A 19005-nucleotide genomic window follows, 5' to 3' on the forward strand; every position below is an offset into this window, starting at 1 on the left:
AAAAGGTGTATCCCAAAAACACTATATCCAGGTACTATTCAAAGGCTTAGAAAGTCTCCCACCCACACAACTTGGAAAATAAAATTACTTGAAATCATGTCTGTGAGCTTATTAATGAGACTTGCACTGATAAAAATGCAATAAGAAGGAAGTCATTGTACCAAAAAAACAAAACAAAAAACTACAGGCCCTTTTTTATTTCCCTTGGAGTTCAAACCCTGGAAACCAGTGGCCCAGCCCACAACCTTCCTGCTGCCTCCCTGACCTCTACCCATGCCCGGCTCTAGACAGTGGTTATTATCAGGTTTGAGGCTTCTTAACATTACTGCTGCAGGGTCCATTCAGTAATTACTAACAATCACTAAATTATCGGCTTTGTTAGGATACTATGCTCAAAGAACTACTAAACAAAATGTATTTTATTCTACTGCAATGAAAACAGAAAAACAAAAATCCATGTATTGACTTTTAACTATTGATTTAAGACCTTTAAAGCATCTTTAGGGTTTTCCAGGTGGCACAGTGGTAAAGAAGCCACCTGCCAGTGCAGGGTATGAAGGAGACCTAGGTTCGATCCCTGGGCTGGGAAGATCCCCTGGAGAAGTAAATGGCAATTCACTCCAGTATTCCTGCCTGAAAAATTTCATGCACAGAGGAGCCTGGAGGGCTATAGTCCACGAGGTCTCAAAGAGTTGGACATGGTTGAGGATGCACATATGCATGCAAAACATCCTTAAGATTCTCATTAAGGTATTAATGCTATCCTTTTATTTATTTCTTAAGTTGGGAACTATGTCTATCATCATTCCTCTTTATATCATACAGGGAAGAACTGTGTATGGTCTTGGGTTAACAATGCTTTAAAATCAGCATAACTTAATTTATTTTTTTATCCAATCTTAAAACAAATACTTATTAAGCATCACCATCCCCGTGGAAAAGAAATGCAAAAAAGCAAAATGGCTGTCTGGGGAGGCCTTACAAATAGCTGTGAAAAGAAGAGAAGTGAAAAGCAAAGGAGAAAAGGAAAGATATAAACGTCTGAATGCAGAGTTCCAAAGAATAGCAAAAAGAGATAAGAAAGCCTTCTTCAGCGATCAATGCAAAGAAATAGAGGAAAACAACAGAATGGGAAAGACTAGAGATCTCTTGAAGAAAATCAGAGATACCAAGGGAACATTTCATGCAAAGATGGGCTCGATAAAGGACAGAAATGGTATGGACTTAACAGAAGCAGAAGATATTAAGAAGAGGTGGCAAGAATACACAGAAGAACTGTACAAAAAAGATCTTCACGACCAAGATAATCACGATGGTGTGATCACTGACCTAGAGCCAGACATCCTAGAATGTGAAGTCAAGTGGGCCTTAGAAAGCATCACTACAAACAAAGCTAGTGGAGGTGATGGAATTGCAGTTGAGCTATTCCAAATCCTGAAAGATGATGCTGTGAAAGTGCTGCACTCAATATGCCAGCAAATTTGGAAAACTCAGCAGTGGCCACAGGACTGGAAAAGGTCAGTTTTCATTCCAATCCCAAAGAAAGGCAATGCCAAAGAATGCTCAAACTACCGCACAATTGCACTCATCTCACTCGCTAGTAAAGTAATGCTTAAAATTCCCCAAGCCAGGCTTCAGCAATATGTGAACCATGAACTTCCAGATGTTCAAGCTGGTTTTAGAAAAGGCAGAGGAACCAGAGATCAAATTGCCAACATCCGCTGGATCATGGAAAAAGCAAGAGAGTTCCAGAAAAGCATGTATTTCTGCTTTATTGACTATGCCAAAGCCTTTGACTGTGTGGATCACAATAAACTGTGGAAAATTCTGAAAGAGATGGGAATACCAGACCACCTGATTTGCCTCTTGAGAAATTTGTATGCAGGTCAGGAAGCAACAGTTAGAACTGGCCATGGAACAACAGACTGGTTCCAAATAGGAAAAGGAGTATGTCAAGGCTGTATATTGTCACCCTGTTTATTTAACTTATATGCAGAGTACATCATGAGAAACTCTGGACTGGAAGAAACACAAGCTGGAATCAAGATTGCCAGGAGAAATATCAATAACCTCAGATATGCAGATGACACCAGCCTTATGGCAGAAAGTGAAGAGGAACTCAAAAGCCTCTTGATGAAAGTGAAAGTGGAGAGTGAAAAAGTTGGCTTAAAGCTCAACATTCAGAAAACGAAGATCATGGCATCCAGTCCCATCACTTCATGGGAAATAGATGGGGAAACAGTGGAAACAGTGTCAGACTTTATTTTTCTGGGCTCCAAAATCAGTGAAGATGGTGACTGCAGCCATGAAATTAAAAGACGCTTACTCCTTGGAAGGAAAGTTATGACCAACCTAGATAGCATATTGAAAAGCAGAGACATTACTTTGCCAACAAAGGTTCATCTAGTCAAGGCTATGATTTTTCCTGTGGTCATGTATGGATGTGAGAGTTGGACTGTGAAGAAGGCTGAGCGCCGAAGAATTGGTGCTTTTGAGCTGTGGTGTTGGAGAAGACTCTTGAGAGTCCCTTGGACTGCAAGGAGATCCAACCAGTCCATTCTGAAGGAGATCAGCCCTGGGATTTCTTTGGGAGGAATGATGCTAAAGCTGAAACTCCAGTACTTTGGCCACCTCATGTGAAGAGTTGACTCATTGGAAAAGACTCTGATGCTGGGAGGGATTGGGGGCAGGAGGAGAAGGGGACGACAGAGGATGAGATGGCTGGATGGCATCACTGACTCGATGGACATGAGTTTGAGTGAACTCTGGGAGTTGGTGATGGACAGGGCGGCCTGGTGTGCTGCGATTCATGGGGTCGCAAAGAGTCAGACACAACTGAGCTACTGATCTGATCTGATATACCAAACAATTATTCTAGCAGCTAGGCATTTAGTATTGAATAAAAGAGATAAAAAAATCCCCTCCCTCGGGGAGTTTATATTCAGGCTAGAGAGAAAAATAAGCAAAATACATAAAGCTTGCAGACAGTGCTAATGTTAAAAATTAAGCAAAGCAGGGGATCATGACAAGGTGAGGTGTGACCAGTTTAGAGAAAAAAAGGTCTTTCTGAAAAGGCATTTTTAGGTCAAGACATGAAGGATACGCCGGAGGAGTCATGCAGATAACTTTTAGGAGAAGCTGTCTGATAATGGGTCTGTGAGTGCAAAACCCTGCCCAAGACAGTGCGTGCTCAGGCCTTGTGTCTGTTATATGGAAAATAGAGGACAGGATAACTACAGAGAAAATGCAGCCAGGGAGTTAATGAAGGGTGCAAATTACATCCAGTTTCAATCCTAAATCTACTGGAGGGTTGAATGAGAGGTTCTAAAGTAGCCTAAGGTTGAAGAGTGATGGGATCTCATGGCCTGGTAGGAGATTCACGCAGCCTCTCTGCTGAGAATGAACTGCAGAGGGGCTGAGGGAACCAAGAAGAGACTCACTTAGAAGGCTACTACGTGATAGACCAAGTGTTATTGGACAAGGGTTATCGTATATGAGATGGCAAGAAGTGATTATGTGCAGTATATTTTTTGAAGGAGAGGCTAAAAGGGTCTGGTGAGAATAGAATGTAGTGGGAATCTTTAGGGTTGACCCTGATGATTTTGGATTGAGCCATGGACATGGAGAAGATTTTAAGAGCAACTAGATTGAGGCAGAATGTTTTTTGAAAATGCAAATATTCAATAGGGATGAAGGTAGGCAAGAGGATTTTAATTTTGCTATTTTATTATTTTTAAAATGTCTACCAGGTCCATAAATGACTAAGGTAATCAGATTATCATTTAAAATAATAGGCAAAGTTTTGCACATTATTAGGTACAGCTTTATAATATAGTTCATTCGGGTTTTCTATAAGATGGTATGGAAAACCCAAATGAACTTTCTGGCCAGCCTTATATATGCATGACAAAAAAAAAAAGAAATTGAATAACTATTACTTTCACAGCTGAAAGAAATGGTATATGTGATCCTTACAGCAAGCCTTTTATTAATCCATTTTATAGACAATGAAAATGAAACCTATAAAAGGAAAATACTTCATAGGTAGGAGGCAGCTATTTCTAACCGAATAAAAGGCAGTTTGCTACAACAGAGTAAGTATAAGTTTCTCCAGAGAAACCTGAATTGAATCCTCCTTTTGTTAGTTGCTTACTGTGTAACCTTGGACATATTTCTTTAGGCTTTAAAATTAATTCAGTGCTTTCCCAAAGGAATATATATATCTGTACATATGTGTATATGTATATATATACATATACACATGTATTTAAATAGGAATATTTAATTATCTGTCTTCTTTTATTGTGAAAATTAAATTAAGTATTGCGCATAAAACACTCAGCACATTGCCTGACAAATAATCATAATCAAAATAACAACAATAATATGGGAAACAACACTGATGATAATGAATGTAAAAGCAACAGCTTAGAATCCCTGTGCTTATTATGGGGTAGATGTCATATAGTAACTCTTTAAAGTACCGTGTTTTATCCTTATAGCAAATCTTTAAGAAGATAGCTATCGGTCTGAAGATAAAAACACCTAAAGGCACAGGCTTAGGCCTTTAGGTCCATAGGTTTTACCCTGCCCATCATGAATAGGAAAATTCAATGCCTTCCTGAGCCAACAAATTTCTGGAATATTAAATTAATACTTCTTCAATGCTCTATTTGTAATAAACTTTGAGGTGAAACTTGGGACAACAACAACAAAAAAGACAGGGACAATTGGAGAAGGCCTTAGAGATAAATACAGTCATAGCAAGGAAGACTAGAAATTAAATAAGGCTTGAAGTCCAAGTGCACACAGATAGTGGGACAACATGCATTGGTCTATTTTCCTGAAGCACATAGGTTAAAAATTAAAATATTTTGTGTTTATATAACTTTTACTCATTTTTGGTGATGCTTCAATTTTGTCTGCCAACTTGGGCTAGACTGGGGCACCCAGCTGCTTGGTCAAATACTAACCTAGATACTGTTGTGGAAGTATTTTGTCAATGTGATTAACATCTGCAATCAGTTGGCTTTAAATAAAGCAGATTACCCTCCATAATATGAGTGGACTTCAACCAATCAGCTCAAGGCCTTGACACCAAAAACAGATTTCTCTGTGAAGAAAAACTTTGCCTCAAGACAAACAGAAATCCTGTCAGAGTCTTCAGCTGGCCTGCCTTATAGATTTCAAACTTGACAGCCCCACAAGCACAGGAGCCAGTTCCTTAATATAAATCTCTGTATTTTATATACTTATATATCCTTTTGATTCTGCTTCTCCAGAAAACACTGACTGATATCCTTTTCCTTTCCATTGATATATCTTTATTACTATTTTTGTTTACCTTAATAAAATATCAAATATAAAATAAGAAAAATAGTATCTACATATAATAGAAATTTAAATAACGATTTTTCTCACAACTCAACACCACTATCAAGTATTTATCAACAAAAAACACATTTTTTTCATTAAAAAAAGAAGCAAGCACTATTTGGTCTTTTCATCACGGTCTTAGTGAATTGACCATAGCTAAATTTTTAGAAGCAATTACTTCTTTCCTATTCCACTGAGAATCCAAAAATAATGACTTCTTGCTATTCTTTAAAGATTGCAGCAGAAAACATTTTAGTTTTTAATATGTAAGCCATTCGCTTCTCCAGGGGATCTTCCTGACCCAGGGAATGAACCCGGGTCTCCTGCACTGCAGGCAGATTCTTTACAGTCTGAGTCACCAGGAAAGCCCATAAGCCTACTTAGTATGTATCTATGAGCAAAGGATATACTTGATAAAATAATTAGTAAGCTTCCTTTACGCACTGGAGGGAAAATAGGCATGCCTGTATAAAAAAGGAGGAAATGTGTAGCAAACATAAACTGAAACAAAAAAGGATGTGCAACTTTACTGTAGGTTTCCAAGGAAATAAGTGCTAAGATCAAAATGAAAAAGAACTCATGTTCATTAGAGAATAATATGGTTAGATATCACTCCTTTTAAAATGCCGAAGTTGTAGAATAATTGAGCATAATCTGCCGTGCAGAATTAAATTCTACAAGAAAACAGAGAGGAGATCTAGAGGAATCTGCACCACAATTAAGAAAATCAGAAAGTCCACCATAAACAGAAGTAATGCTTTTGTTAGACTAAAATTGAGCATTTCAAAAGTTAGAGAAAACTACCTAATCACTGGGTCCTGTGGTTAGCTTCCATTTATATATATATATAAAAATGGATATTTAAAAAGTCCGTTTGCAATGCAGAAGACTTGGATTCGATCCCTGGGTTGGGAAGATCCCCAGAAGGGAAAGGCTACCCACTCCAGTACTCTGGCCTAGAGAATTCCATGGATTGTACAGTCTACGGGGTTGCAAAGAGACACTACTGAGCGACTTTCATTTTCACTTTCACGTATACATATATATGTGTGTGTGTAATTTGTTTTAAACTATATACATACATATATAAAGTTTGTTTATAAAATTATGAATATATATTTATAATATACAACTATATTAAATCTTTATTACTGCTAAGGTGGCTCAGTGGTAAGGAATTCTCCTGCCAATGCAGGAGATCCAGGAGACATGGGTTCCATCCCTGGACTGGGAAGATCCCCTGGAGGAGGAAATGGTAACCCTCTCCAGTTTTTTGCCCAGAGAATCTCATGGACAGACGCGCCTGGATGGCTACAGTCCTCGGGGTCGCAAAGAGCTGGTCGTGACTAAGCAGCTGAGCATGCGGCACTGCACTTCCTCAGTGGCCAAACTGATCATTTAAAAGATTAAACATATTAAAAGATTTAGAAGGAACTAGTAACAATGATGAAGCTCTGGTGTGCTGAATTACCACTGCCTCCACCTCTGATGGGCATCACAAAGGTCACAAGAAGTCTATTATAAACTATTGTATCCAGGCAATGATCTCTATCATTACCACCATTTGGAATCAGATGTTAATAGGCCACAAATACAGATGTACATTTAAGTAAATGATGAAATTTTAACTTTATAAATATATGAAAAACAGTATGGCATTTACAGTGTAGTGTTTTAATAAAGCTGATTGCTAAAAAGATTTTCCTTCTACAGTCATCTAAAAATTCCATTTTTTCTAATATGTTTATTATATGAGCTAATTCAGTATTAATATTTATTTTAATATTCAAAACTTACTTTCTTTGATATTAAAAAACTGACATATGACAATTAAAGCAACTAAGAATCTTCCCTTAGGCAAGAGAAGAAGGAAAAAAAGAAAAAAAAATCAAGTTTTGCTTTTGAGTTGTTATGAATAAAAAGCTAACTTGCAGCTGATTAATTTTAGCCACTGATTTATCATACAGCTATAAGACCTCAACTGTGTCATTTTCTGACTGATTGATCCCATTCAGTAATATTTTCTATTTTCCAGTCTTCTTAATTTTTATAATGATTTAATTAATTAATGAGAAGAGGTATTAGGAATACACAGAAGAACTATACAAAAAAATCTTAATGACACAGATAAACATGATGGTGTGATCATTCACCTAAAGCCAGACATCTGGGAGTGCAAAGTCAAGTGAGCCTTAAGCAGCATCACTAGATGGTACTGGATGTGATGAAATTCCAGCTGAGCTATTTCAAATCCTAAAAGAGGATGCTGTTAAATGCTGCATTCAATACTCCAGCAAAATGTGGAAAACTCAGCAGTGGCCACAGGACTGGAAAAGGTCAGTTTTCATTCCAATTCCAAAGAAGGGAAATACCAAAGAATGTTCAAACTACCGCACAATTGCACTCATTTCACATGCTAGCAAAGTAATGCTCGAAATTCTCCAGTCTAGGATTAGTACGTGAACAGAGAACTTCCAGATGTCCAAGATGTATTTAGAAAAGGCAGAGGAACCAGAAATAAAATTGCCAATATCTGTCAGCTCATAGAAAAAGCAAGACAATTCCAGAAAAACATCTACTTCTCTTTCACTGATAACATTAAAGTCTTTGACTTTGTTGATCACAACAAACTGGAAAATTCTTAAAGAGATGGGAATACCAGATCACTTTACCTGCCTCCTGAGAAACCTGTATGCAGGTCAAGAAGTAACAGTTAGAACCAGACGTGGAACAACCATCTGGTTCAAAATTGGGAAAGAAATACGCCAAGGCTGTATATTGTCACCCTGCTTATTTAACTTATATGCAGAGAACATCATGGAAATGTTGGGCTGGAAAAATCACAAGCTTCTGGAATCAAGACTGCTGGGAAAAAAATCAATAACCCAGATATGCAGATAACACCACCCTTATGGCAGAAAGCAAAGAGAAAATAAAGAGCTTCTTGATGAAGGTGAAAGAGGAGAGTGAAAAAGCTGGCTTAAAACAACATTCAAAACAAAAAAAAATCATGGCATCCAGTCCCATCAGTTCAGTTCAGTTCAGTCACTCAGTCATGTCCGACTCTTTGTGACCCCATGGACTGCCGCATGCCAGGCCTCCCTGTCCATCACCAACTCCTGGAGTTTACTCAAACTCATGTCCATTGAGTCAGTGATGCCATCCAACCATCTCATCCTTTGCCATCCCCTTCTCCTCCCACCTTCAATCTTTACCAGCATCAGGGTCTTTTCCAATGAGTCAGTTAGTTCTTCGCATCAGGTGGCCAAAGTATTGGCATTTCAGCCTCAACATCAGTCCTTCCAATGAACATTCAGGACTGATTTCCTTTAGGATGGACTGGTTTAATCTCCTTGCAGTCCCAGGGACTCTTAAGAGTCTTCTCCAATACCACAGTACAGAAGCATCAATTCTCCAGTCCCATCAATTCATGGTAAATAGATGGGGAAACTATGGAAACAGTGACAGACTTTATTTTTGGGGCTCCAAAATCACTGCAGATGGTAAATGCAGCCATGAAATTAAAAGACACTTGCTCCTAGGAAGAAAAGCTATGACAAACCTAGAGAGCATATCAAAAAGCAGAGACATTACTTTGCCCACAAAGGTCTGCATAGTCAAAGCCATGTTTTTTTTCAGTAGTCATGTATGGATGTGAGATCTGGACCATAAAGAAGGCTGAGCGTCAAAGAATTGATGTTTTGGAAATGTTGTGTTGGAGAAGACTCTTGAGAGTCCCTTGGACTGCAAGGACATCAAAACAGTCAATCCTAAAGGAAATCAGTCCTGAATATTCATTGGAGAGACTGATGCTGAGGCTGAAGCTCCAATACTGTGGCCACCTTAAATGAAGTGCTGACTCATTTGAGAAGATCCTGATGCTGAGAAAGATTCAAAGCAGGAGGAGAAGGGGATGACAGAGGACGAAATGGTTGGATGGCATCACCAACTCAATGGATTGAGTTTGAGCAAACTCTGGGAGATGGTGAAGGAGAGGGAAGCCTGGTGTGCTGCTATCCATGGGGTTGCAAAGAATTAGACATGACTGTGTGACTGAACAACAACAAGAATTAATTTGATGAATAAATGATATTTCAAGAGAGGTAAAATAATAGCTTCTATGTCAAAACAAAGAAAAATGAAATTTATACGACAGCAAGCTGAATTTGATAGATTTATAGTTAATAAATTAAATTTATATAGATTAGTTCATTTGCAGCAGTTAATTTTCTAATGTAAATGTCTTAATTTCTTAAAAGACACAGACAAAGGCATTAGTGTAATCAATTTATCAAGTCTCTCCTTATTATGAAATTTAATAAAAGATAAATGAAAATTGGATTTGTGCAAATGGGAGAAGCATCCACTGACTTAACTTTATTAAAGAGCATTATTAAAGTTATAAACTGATCTGTATTTTACACCTAAGATACAAACACACACAGACACTCTTAATATTTGGGCATCTTCGTTTTGAAGGTCTATTTTTCAGACCACTGTGTGGCGAATAGAGCAACACAGCTCTGAGACTATAAAAGAGAATAACTGATATTGCAATAGCTGGAGGATATTTTGAAAGAGAGTTACCAAAATTATTTGAGGAACAGCAATATAATTGGAGTACATATATCACCTCTTAATATGAGTCATTTGGAGTTACAGTATCTGTTATGGTTGCTCCAAAAATATGAATCTCATTAGTTTATAATTAGATCTTGGGATATAACCTAGTTTGACAGAATTTCTTATATAGTTCATTTGTGTTTTTATACTCAACTATAAGATGTTTAAATACCTGAAGATAAGATTCAACAAAGATAAATAAAAAGAAACTTCTGGTAGTTACAGAACCAGGTGTTAGGTGAAACTGCCCTAGTAACTCAGATGCTACAAATATGTTGCTCTGGGCTAATGCATCCCATCTGAACATTTGGAGATAAAAATAATGAACAAATGGATGCTCCATAGTCAATATGGGGATACATCCCCATGAGGAGTAATGCAGATGTGACTTTTTTTTTTTTTTGCATCCCCTCTATAACTCAACACACACACAAAAGCTGTTACTAGGCACTTGCTTTTTGCATGGCAATTTAGAGGTTCAAATAAAGAGATAATTAGGTGTATTTGAAAAAAGATTAAAGAAACAGTGAAATATAAAAATATTGTAAATAGAATTATATGGGGAGAGAGTGGAGGGACCAGTTGTCTGTTTTAATGCTGCAGTCATAATAATTCTAAATATAAGGCAAACAAAATATGCTCTATTGTAAAGAGAAAAGCCCAGATCATTTTGTAGAATTAGAACACAAGTAACACACTCTGTAATATCTCATTAATTTTCTCAGAGTTATAATGTCTCTATTTTTATACTGTTAGTCCAGACAGAAATCTATTATTTCTCTAAAATATATTCTGGACAATGAGAATTTATCATGATTATTGAATTATAATTGATCAGTTCTGTGTACTTTTGGGGTAATAACTTAGATTTATTATATAAATCTCTACCTTGTAAATATTTAATAAATAGTATCATTCAGTCACAGTGTCCACTAGGCCCCTGTATATTAGATAAGCCATACACATTTTTTTAAATAATAATTTTAACTTATAATTCATATTTTAACATCTAGTGATCAGGAACCTGTGATGCTCTGGCAGCAACAAACACCTCCATTTACTTTATTATTTCTTCTACTTTTGAATTTTGAAGAGTAGTAGGTCTCCTACTAGAAATACCTGAATTATTTAATTTAAAGAAACTAAAGTATGTATTTTAAAAAGTCACTGTCCAATTATACTGTGAATCGGAAGGAAGAATGTGAAACTGATAAAGATATCATATGGGGACATATAAAAGTTTAATCCAGGTACAATTACTATGTCAAACAAATGACTGGGCTTCACTGATAATTTCAATAGAATGAAGAAATAACAGGAAAGAAAGACAAAGAAGGATCACAAAGGATAAATTAAACAAGTCTGAACCTGGAAAAGATCATTCTAGATAAACTCTGTTGGCAGGAGATGAAAGCAAAAACAGAGATTATTATTAATCTATTAAATATATTATTCATAATATTTTTAAATAGACATATTTTGATAAAATAGACACATGAATAGAATAATAAATATTTAATTTAGAAAATTATTGAAAAAATTAGGGGCAAGTAGTAGCAACAAAAGACTAAACAATCACAATCCACTTTCCACAATTATTCATAGTCTTTATGAATATATATATATATATATATTAGGTTATATATATATATAACCTAATACCGCATCAAAAGTTTTAATAGAACTACGCAATTATATTTTATATTATACAGTTTGGTAAAATTAAAGGAATAACATTTGTTTCCCAGTGGCAGTTCAATGTAAAAGGAATGTCTGCTTTATTAAATGCAAATCTTCTTAATGTAATATTCATATGAAATTATTTAAGACATTACTTAAGAATACATTTGTTCTATTCTAATTGTCTATGCTAAAATCACACAAAAAAACCTGGTCATATCTGAAAAAAAATAGTTTTAAAGCATAATTTATTTTATTTTTTTTTTTAAAGCATAATTTAAAGTCTATGTTGTTTAGATCACTCTAAAGTTAAATATTTGTGCAGGAGAAGTATTTAGTTGCTTTTACAAAAGAATTTCTTAATAAGCATAGAAAGTATTACATTAATTTAAAACAAGAAAATTATACCAAGAAATATTTATATTTTAAGTATTATTTACATTGTTACAATTAATCTTCATCATGCAAAAATAATAATTATTTTGCAAAGTCACCAAAATTGCTTGGCAGGCAACATAACAAGGAATGGGGTATAAGAATATTAGAGGAATGAGAAATTCCTGGGCTAGAAAGCATGGGCTCACAAGGACTGGTATTCACAGAAAGAAAAGATTCAATTGAGGCTGAGAAACAGTCTTTGAGCAGCCCTGTCAACACTAAAGCCTCAAGTTAGGGTAAAAAATTCAGAAACCAGGCAGTGGAAACTCATAACAACACAGAAGTCTGCTACTGACTCATATGATTCGGTTGCTCCTAAAAATATGCTACATAATACTGACTAGAGTAGGAGAAAATTATAGAGAGTTCTTATCCAAATCACGTTACAAACTATCTAGCAATATTATGAAAACGAAACATTAATTGAGAATTTACCTTATTCTGTGATTCCATTTCAAAACAGTGATAATGAGCATCATGCAATACGGTATTTTTGAAGTTTACCAAAGATATTTGTAAGATGTCTATTTCACTTTATTCTATTGAATTTTGACTTTTTGAACTACTTTTACAGGTAAAAATCCCTACCCAGTTTTAGAAGAAGGTAGAAATCAAGAAGTTTCTCACCAACTGAAATGTTGTCTCTGAATTGAAAAGACCCTATCTTGTACCCAAGTTCCAAATAACAGGGCTACATTTCACATTTCCTGTAAAGTCAAGTCCCATTTGTGTCCATTATTTTCAGTAACCATTTCCTGCTCATATCTCTCAGGCCTAACTTCCTAAAACTGCCTAAGACAGACTCTGGTGCAAAGGTCTCATCTTTCTCTTCCAACCGGGCTCTGATCCCTCCATCTTAAGACTTCATTCCTTTTTCCTGATGTTGCTGTCTGCTAGCCCGGGCCTTTTATTACTTGCTAACCAGATTGGCTGTGGTGCTGACTTTCTTCTTATAAACGTACTGTTGGCATTCTTCACAGATTTTAGTTCAGATCTCAGCCTTTACTTGATAAATGCTGATCAGACAAATGAGGAGCAATATCATGAAGCCAAATTTCAGTATCATTAAGTTATAACTACAGAAATTAGTTTCTTAAAAAAAGTGAGTATTTGAAGCAACAACATAATTTTTATCCTTAAACTTATATGAATATCATGTTCAACATCAGTCAAATATGTGATAATGCAATATTCTATCATGGTAAGTCGTATTTATGAAAGTATGTCTTACCACTTTCCTCTTTTCCCTTTCAGTCTCATTTTATTATTTTTCTGCATTTTATCATTTCAGTTTCTCTCCCCATTTTATTACTTATTGGCACTTTTCTCAATGTTTTAATATTCCAATTTTCCTTATTCTTTCATACTGATGTGTTCTGTGTTATGATTTCCACTGTGACAGTTCATTTTTAATTATTTTCTCTTTTTACTTTAAACTCATAACAATGTCATTTAGTCTGGGACAGCATAATGGATTCAAGAAATAAAGTATATTAAACTGTGCCAGGTTTCTGGTTGAAACCTGGACAAATACATCTCTATTAAAGGTCTTAAATTAAATAGGAATAATTTTTATAGCATAGAAACTTTACCTGCTGAAGTTGGCTCTTCATCATCTGATGCTATGATAGAGGAAAAGAGATGGGGGGGGTGGAGTAGGGGGAAAGAGAGGTGGGAATGATGTGAGAGGGAGAGAGAAGGGGAGAAGGAGAGAAATTGAGATTGAACATAAGTATATCTCACATTTCTAAATAATAAATAAAAGTCTCTGACTTGAAAATTTGTGTCGTACATTAGAAATTTGTCATTAGATAATTAGATAAACAGATACACATATTAAATTAACAGCTAAGTACACCCATATTTTAAATAAGCATTAGAAAAGCCATTCAGTTATTTAAATTTGAATTTTCTGTCCTTTTGCAAACAAGGTTGATTTTTTTTTAGTCTGAGTGCAAATTATATTATAAATAATATTGTTTAAAATATAAATTATATGTTACATATGAATACCCCAACCATCACCACTTTATGGAAATTTTCTATTAGCAAAGAGGAATTGAAAGGTATTGTTAACTGTCAAAAATTTTGCTTCACAAGGTAGAAATTATGAAAAAAAAATAGGAATTATTAAACCTTAGAGTAACTTAGAATCACTCTGAGTGTTGGTTAAACACAGAGATTCAATCTTTCTCTCACCCCATCACATTCACACACAACTACACTCAACTCATGTGTATCACACACTTCAAGATTCAGTAGTGGTGGTTCTGTGGAGAAACCACAGGATCCTGCAATTTAAAGGTTGATCCCAAGTGATTCTGACACAAGTGTTCTACCGCACATACACGGATAAGCATGGATATTACAAAAAGAGAGATCACATAATGAAAACAACTTTCTGCTAAAGCAGTGGTTCATAACTCCACATCTATACAAGATGCCAAACTCTGGGCCCCATTTCAAACCAATTAAGCCAGGGTCTCTTTCAATGGTAGTAATTTGGAGCCTGAATTGAGATAAGACTAGGTAATATCATTATAATGTATTGATTATATTGGAGCTATAACTCAAATTGTTAATCATTTTGATTTGTTCTTTAAAAGGGAGACATTTTTGAGAACAGCACAACTCCAGGGGTAATAATTAACTGTGTGTTTGTGGGGGATGGAGCTGCAAGAGAGAAGCAGCTTCACAATTTTGCCTAGAATTCACGTTTCACCTTTACACTAACAGACATGCTCTGTGAGAAGATATTTCTGCTTTGTGCACAAGTGTAACTTAACCAGAATATTACTGTTGAATTATATTACTCTAGCCAATACTACTTCATTGGATTTATGAAGTTTTAAACTAAAAATTTACTCAGCTGAATTGCTTATAAAAGAGCTTTGTTCCCAGGTGATTCGTTCATCAAGGTACCTCTGTCTAACTAGGGAGAGTTCTGCACTCTTTCCCGTTAGGGTTACATCTGCATAGAGAACACATAAGACAAGCTTACTTTGTGCCCTGACAGTATTTTTCTCTCACACTGCTTGGCTTGTCTCCTTGGCACCAGGGGAAAAAAAAAAAAAAAGAAAATTCGAGAGTGCAAACACACTTGGCACGCATGGTGCAGAGAACAGAAATTTTTAAAAGCTTTTTGCTGCTTTATCATGTCCCAAACATATCACAACATGTTCAAAGAGGAAAACCTTCAGTAGCTTCCAGGAATCCCCTTTTAGGAAAATACCACAGGGGCTTAAAGAAGTGTTGACTTTTATGGGTCATTGTTAGTAAAAGTCTGGAGATTCAAAAGGAACAACCACCAAAAAAAAAAAAAGTTTATAGCAGGTCACTTTGTGTGTGTGAACTGAATTTATAAAAGAAACAAGGAGATGAAGTATACTCTTATTTGATAGATGAAGGGACAGAGGTTCCTAGTGACAGAACATTTTGTCTAAGGTCAATTTGAATTTGAACTCATGTGATTTGAAAACCACTTTTTCTACTGTGCCTTCAGATCAGATTAGTTGCTCAGTTGTGTCCAACTCCTTGCGACCCCATGAATTGCAGCACGTCAGGCCTCCCTGTCCATCACCAACTCCCAGAGTTCACTCAGACTCACATCCATCGAGTCAGTGATGCCATCCAGCCATCTCATCCTCTGTCGTCCCCTTCTCCTCCTGCCCCCAATCCCTCCCAGCATCAGAGTCTTTTCCAATGAGTCAACTCTTTGCATGAGGTGGCCAAAGTACTGGAGTTCAGCATTAGCATCATTCCTTCCAAAGAAATCCCAGGGCTGATCTCCTTCAGAATGGACTGGTTGGATCTCCTTGCAGTCCAAGGGACTCTCAAGAGTCTTCTCCAACACCACAGTTCAAAAGCATCAATTCTTCGGCACTCAGCCTTCTTCACAGTCTAACTCTCACATCCATACATGCCTACAGGAAAAACCATAGCCTTGACTAGATGAATCTTTGTTGGCAAAGTAATGTCTCTGCTTTTCAATATGCTATCTAGGTTGGTCATAACTTTCCTTCCAAGGAGTAAGCGTCTTTTAATTTCATGGCTACAGTCACCATCTGTAGTGATTTTGGAGCCCCCCAAAATAAAGTCTGACACTGTTTCCACTGTTTCCCCATCTATTTCCCATGAAGTGATGGGACTGGATGCCATGATCTTTGTTTTCTGAATGTTGAGCTCTAAGCCAACTTTTTCACTCTCCACTTTCACTTTCATCAAGAAGCTTTTGAGTTCCTCTTCACTTTCTACCATAAGGGTGGTGTCATCTGCATATCTGAGGTTATTGATATTTCTCCTGGCAATCTTGATTCCAGCTTGTGTTTCTTCCAGTCCAGCATTTCTCATGATGTACTCTGCATAGAAGTTAAATAAGCAGGGTGACAATATACAGCCTTGACGAACTCCTTTTCCTATTTGGAACCAGTCTGTTGTTCCATGTCCAGTTCTAACTGTTGCTTCTTGACCTGCATACAAATTTCTCAAGAGGCAGATCAGGTGGTCTGGTATTCCCATCTCTTTCAGAATTTTCCACAGTTTATTGTGATGCACACAGTCAAAGGCGTTGGCATAGTCAATAAAGCAGAAATAGATGCTTTTCTGGAACTCTCTTGCTTTTTCCATGATCCAGTGGATGTTGGCAATTTGATCTCTGGTTCCTCTGCTTTTTCTAAAACCAGCTTGAACATCAGGAAGTTCATGCTTCACATATTGCTGAAGCCTGGCTTGGAGAATTTTGAGCATTACTTAAAGTAATGCTCAAAATTCTCCACTGTGCCTTACTTTCTCACAAAGTGCTGATTCAGTATCCACCAAAATAGAAAAGTAAAAAGGAGATGGAATCAAGAAATAAGGATTGGTTATAACTATGATAACATTTCTTGGTCTTAGCCTAAGGGAAAAAAACAAAAACTGGATATAAGGGCTGCAAGAGAAATCCCTTTAAGAAATGAAGTGCTGCTTTAGAAACTCCCTTACAATCCAGGGATTGGCAAAGGCAGCTTAGAGTCTGCTTAGATGGTTAAACAAAACATCCTAAGCCTGTAATACCTAAAAAAGAAGATCAGAAGTACTAAGATTTTACTTCTTCATTATATACGGAGAAGCAAGAAATTTTAGGAAAGAACTAGCCAGTACAGAAATAAAGACAATTCTGAACTTACAGGAGTAATAGCAATTAGTCCTAAAACCAAAGCTTCTGGGGCAAGCAGTGCACTAACCTACACTTGAGACTATAATACCTGAAAGAAGGTTTGTAACAAATTAACAATATTAGAATCAGCAGGTCCACAAGTCCGCATACAATTGTATTTCCAGGAAACATCTCTATAGTTGTGGTTTCTCCTAACGTGCAGATTAATTATATTCATATTGCTAACTATATTCATACTATTAACCAATATGCATATTATTAAAAAAACCTGTATACTCACAAAGTCACATAAGGGTTAGGATCGGTATTAATTCACTGTTTCAGTTATCGCTAGCAAAGAAGGCTTTGTAGACTAACTCATTACCAAAAAAAGCACCATGAACTATAAGCAGATGGCAGCAAGAGCCCCAGGAGTACAACCAAAACTCTAAATGGACATTAGTGGTTTATTTAGTGACATTTAAGTGAAATTAAGGATCACAGGAGTAATCTCATGATATCCAATGATTCCTTACTATTTTTATTTACTTCTTGGAATTCATGAATCAGCAAATCAAATACAAACATACATGTTTGTGTCACATGCAAGTTCCTGTAATCCTGGAAATTAAAAAACACGTGCACCAAGAAAACTCAAAACTAAAAACTCTGTATTGTTCTCCCTGGTGACATTGTAGATGAATGTATTGAAATTATGGTAATAGTAGGAAAACAGAGAGCGAATGTATACATTTAATATAGAGAAGCTAACCCAGCATGTGGACCACAGTAAGCTCTGGAAAATTCTTAAAGATACGGGAATACCAGATCACCTGACCTGCCTCCTGAGAATCTGTATGCAGGTCAAGGAAGCAACAGTTAGAACTGGACACGGACTGGTTCCAAATAGGAAAAGGAGTACGTCAAGGCTGTATATTGTCACCCTGCTTATTTAACTTATATGCAGAGTACATCATGAGAAACGCTGGGTTGGATGAAGCACAAACTGAGATCAAGATTGCCAGGAGAAATATCAATAACCTCAGATACGCAGATGACACCACCCTTATGGCAGAAAGTGAAGAACTAAAGAGCCTCTTGATGACAGTGAAAGAGGAGAGTGAAAACGTTGGCTTAAAGCTCAACATTCAGAAAACTAAAATCATGGCATCTGGTCCTATCACTTCATGGCAAATAGATGGGCAAACAGTGGAAACAATGACAGAATTTATTCTTTGGGGCTCCAAAATCACTGCACATGGTGACTGCAGCCATGAAATTAAAAGATGCTTATTCCTTGGAAGGAAAGTTATGACCAACCTAGACAGCATATTAAAAAGCAGAGAGATATTACTTTGCCAACAAAGGTCCATCTAGTCAAAGTTATGGTTTTTCCAGTAGTCATGTATGGATGTGAGAGTTGGACTATAAGAAAGCTGAGTGCTGAAGAACTGATGCTTTTGAACTGTGGTGTTGAAGACTTTTGAGAGGCCCACAGACTGCAAGGAGATCCAACCAGTCCATCCTAAAGGAGATCAGTCCTGAATTGTAAGGACTGATTCTGAAGCTGAAACTCCAATATTTGGCTACCTGATGTGAAGAACTGACTCATCTGAAGAGACCCTGATGCTGGGAAAGATTGACGGCAGGAGGACAAGGGGATGACAGAGGATGAGATGGTTGGATGGCATCACCGACTCAATGGACATGAGTTTGAGTTAACTCCGGGAGTTAGTGATGGACAGGGAAGCCTG

General features: G+C 36.6%; 1 protein-coding gene across 2 annotated transcripts in view; it reads right to left on the reverse strand.

The window, feature by feature from the left end:
• EDIL3 (EGF like repeats and discoidin domains 3) overlaps positions 1-19005 on the reverse strand; it is a 480826-nt gene that overhangs the window by 304868 nt on the left and 156953 nt on the right. Inside the window, exon 3 of one of the 2 annotated variants that reach the window (XM_019965395.2) lies at positions 13710-13739. The exons of the other annotated variant lie outside the window; for it this stretch is intronic. Coding sequence (XP_019820954.1) covers positions 13710-13739 — 30 coding nt within the window. The remainder of the gene's footprint in view (positions 1-13709; positions 13740-19005) is intronic. 2 annotated transcript variants of the gene reach the window in all.

The sequence above is a fragment of the Bos indicus genome, chromosome 7 (genome assembly GCF_029378745.1).
Source record: "Bos indicus isolate NIAB-ARS_2022 breed Sahiwal x Tharparkar chromosome 7, NIAB-ARS_B.indTharparkar_mat_pri_1.0, whole genome shotgun sequence".
Classification (NCBI taxonomy): Eukaryota; Metazoa; Chordata; class Mammalia; order Artiodactyla; family Bovidae; genus Bos; species Bos indicus.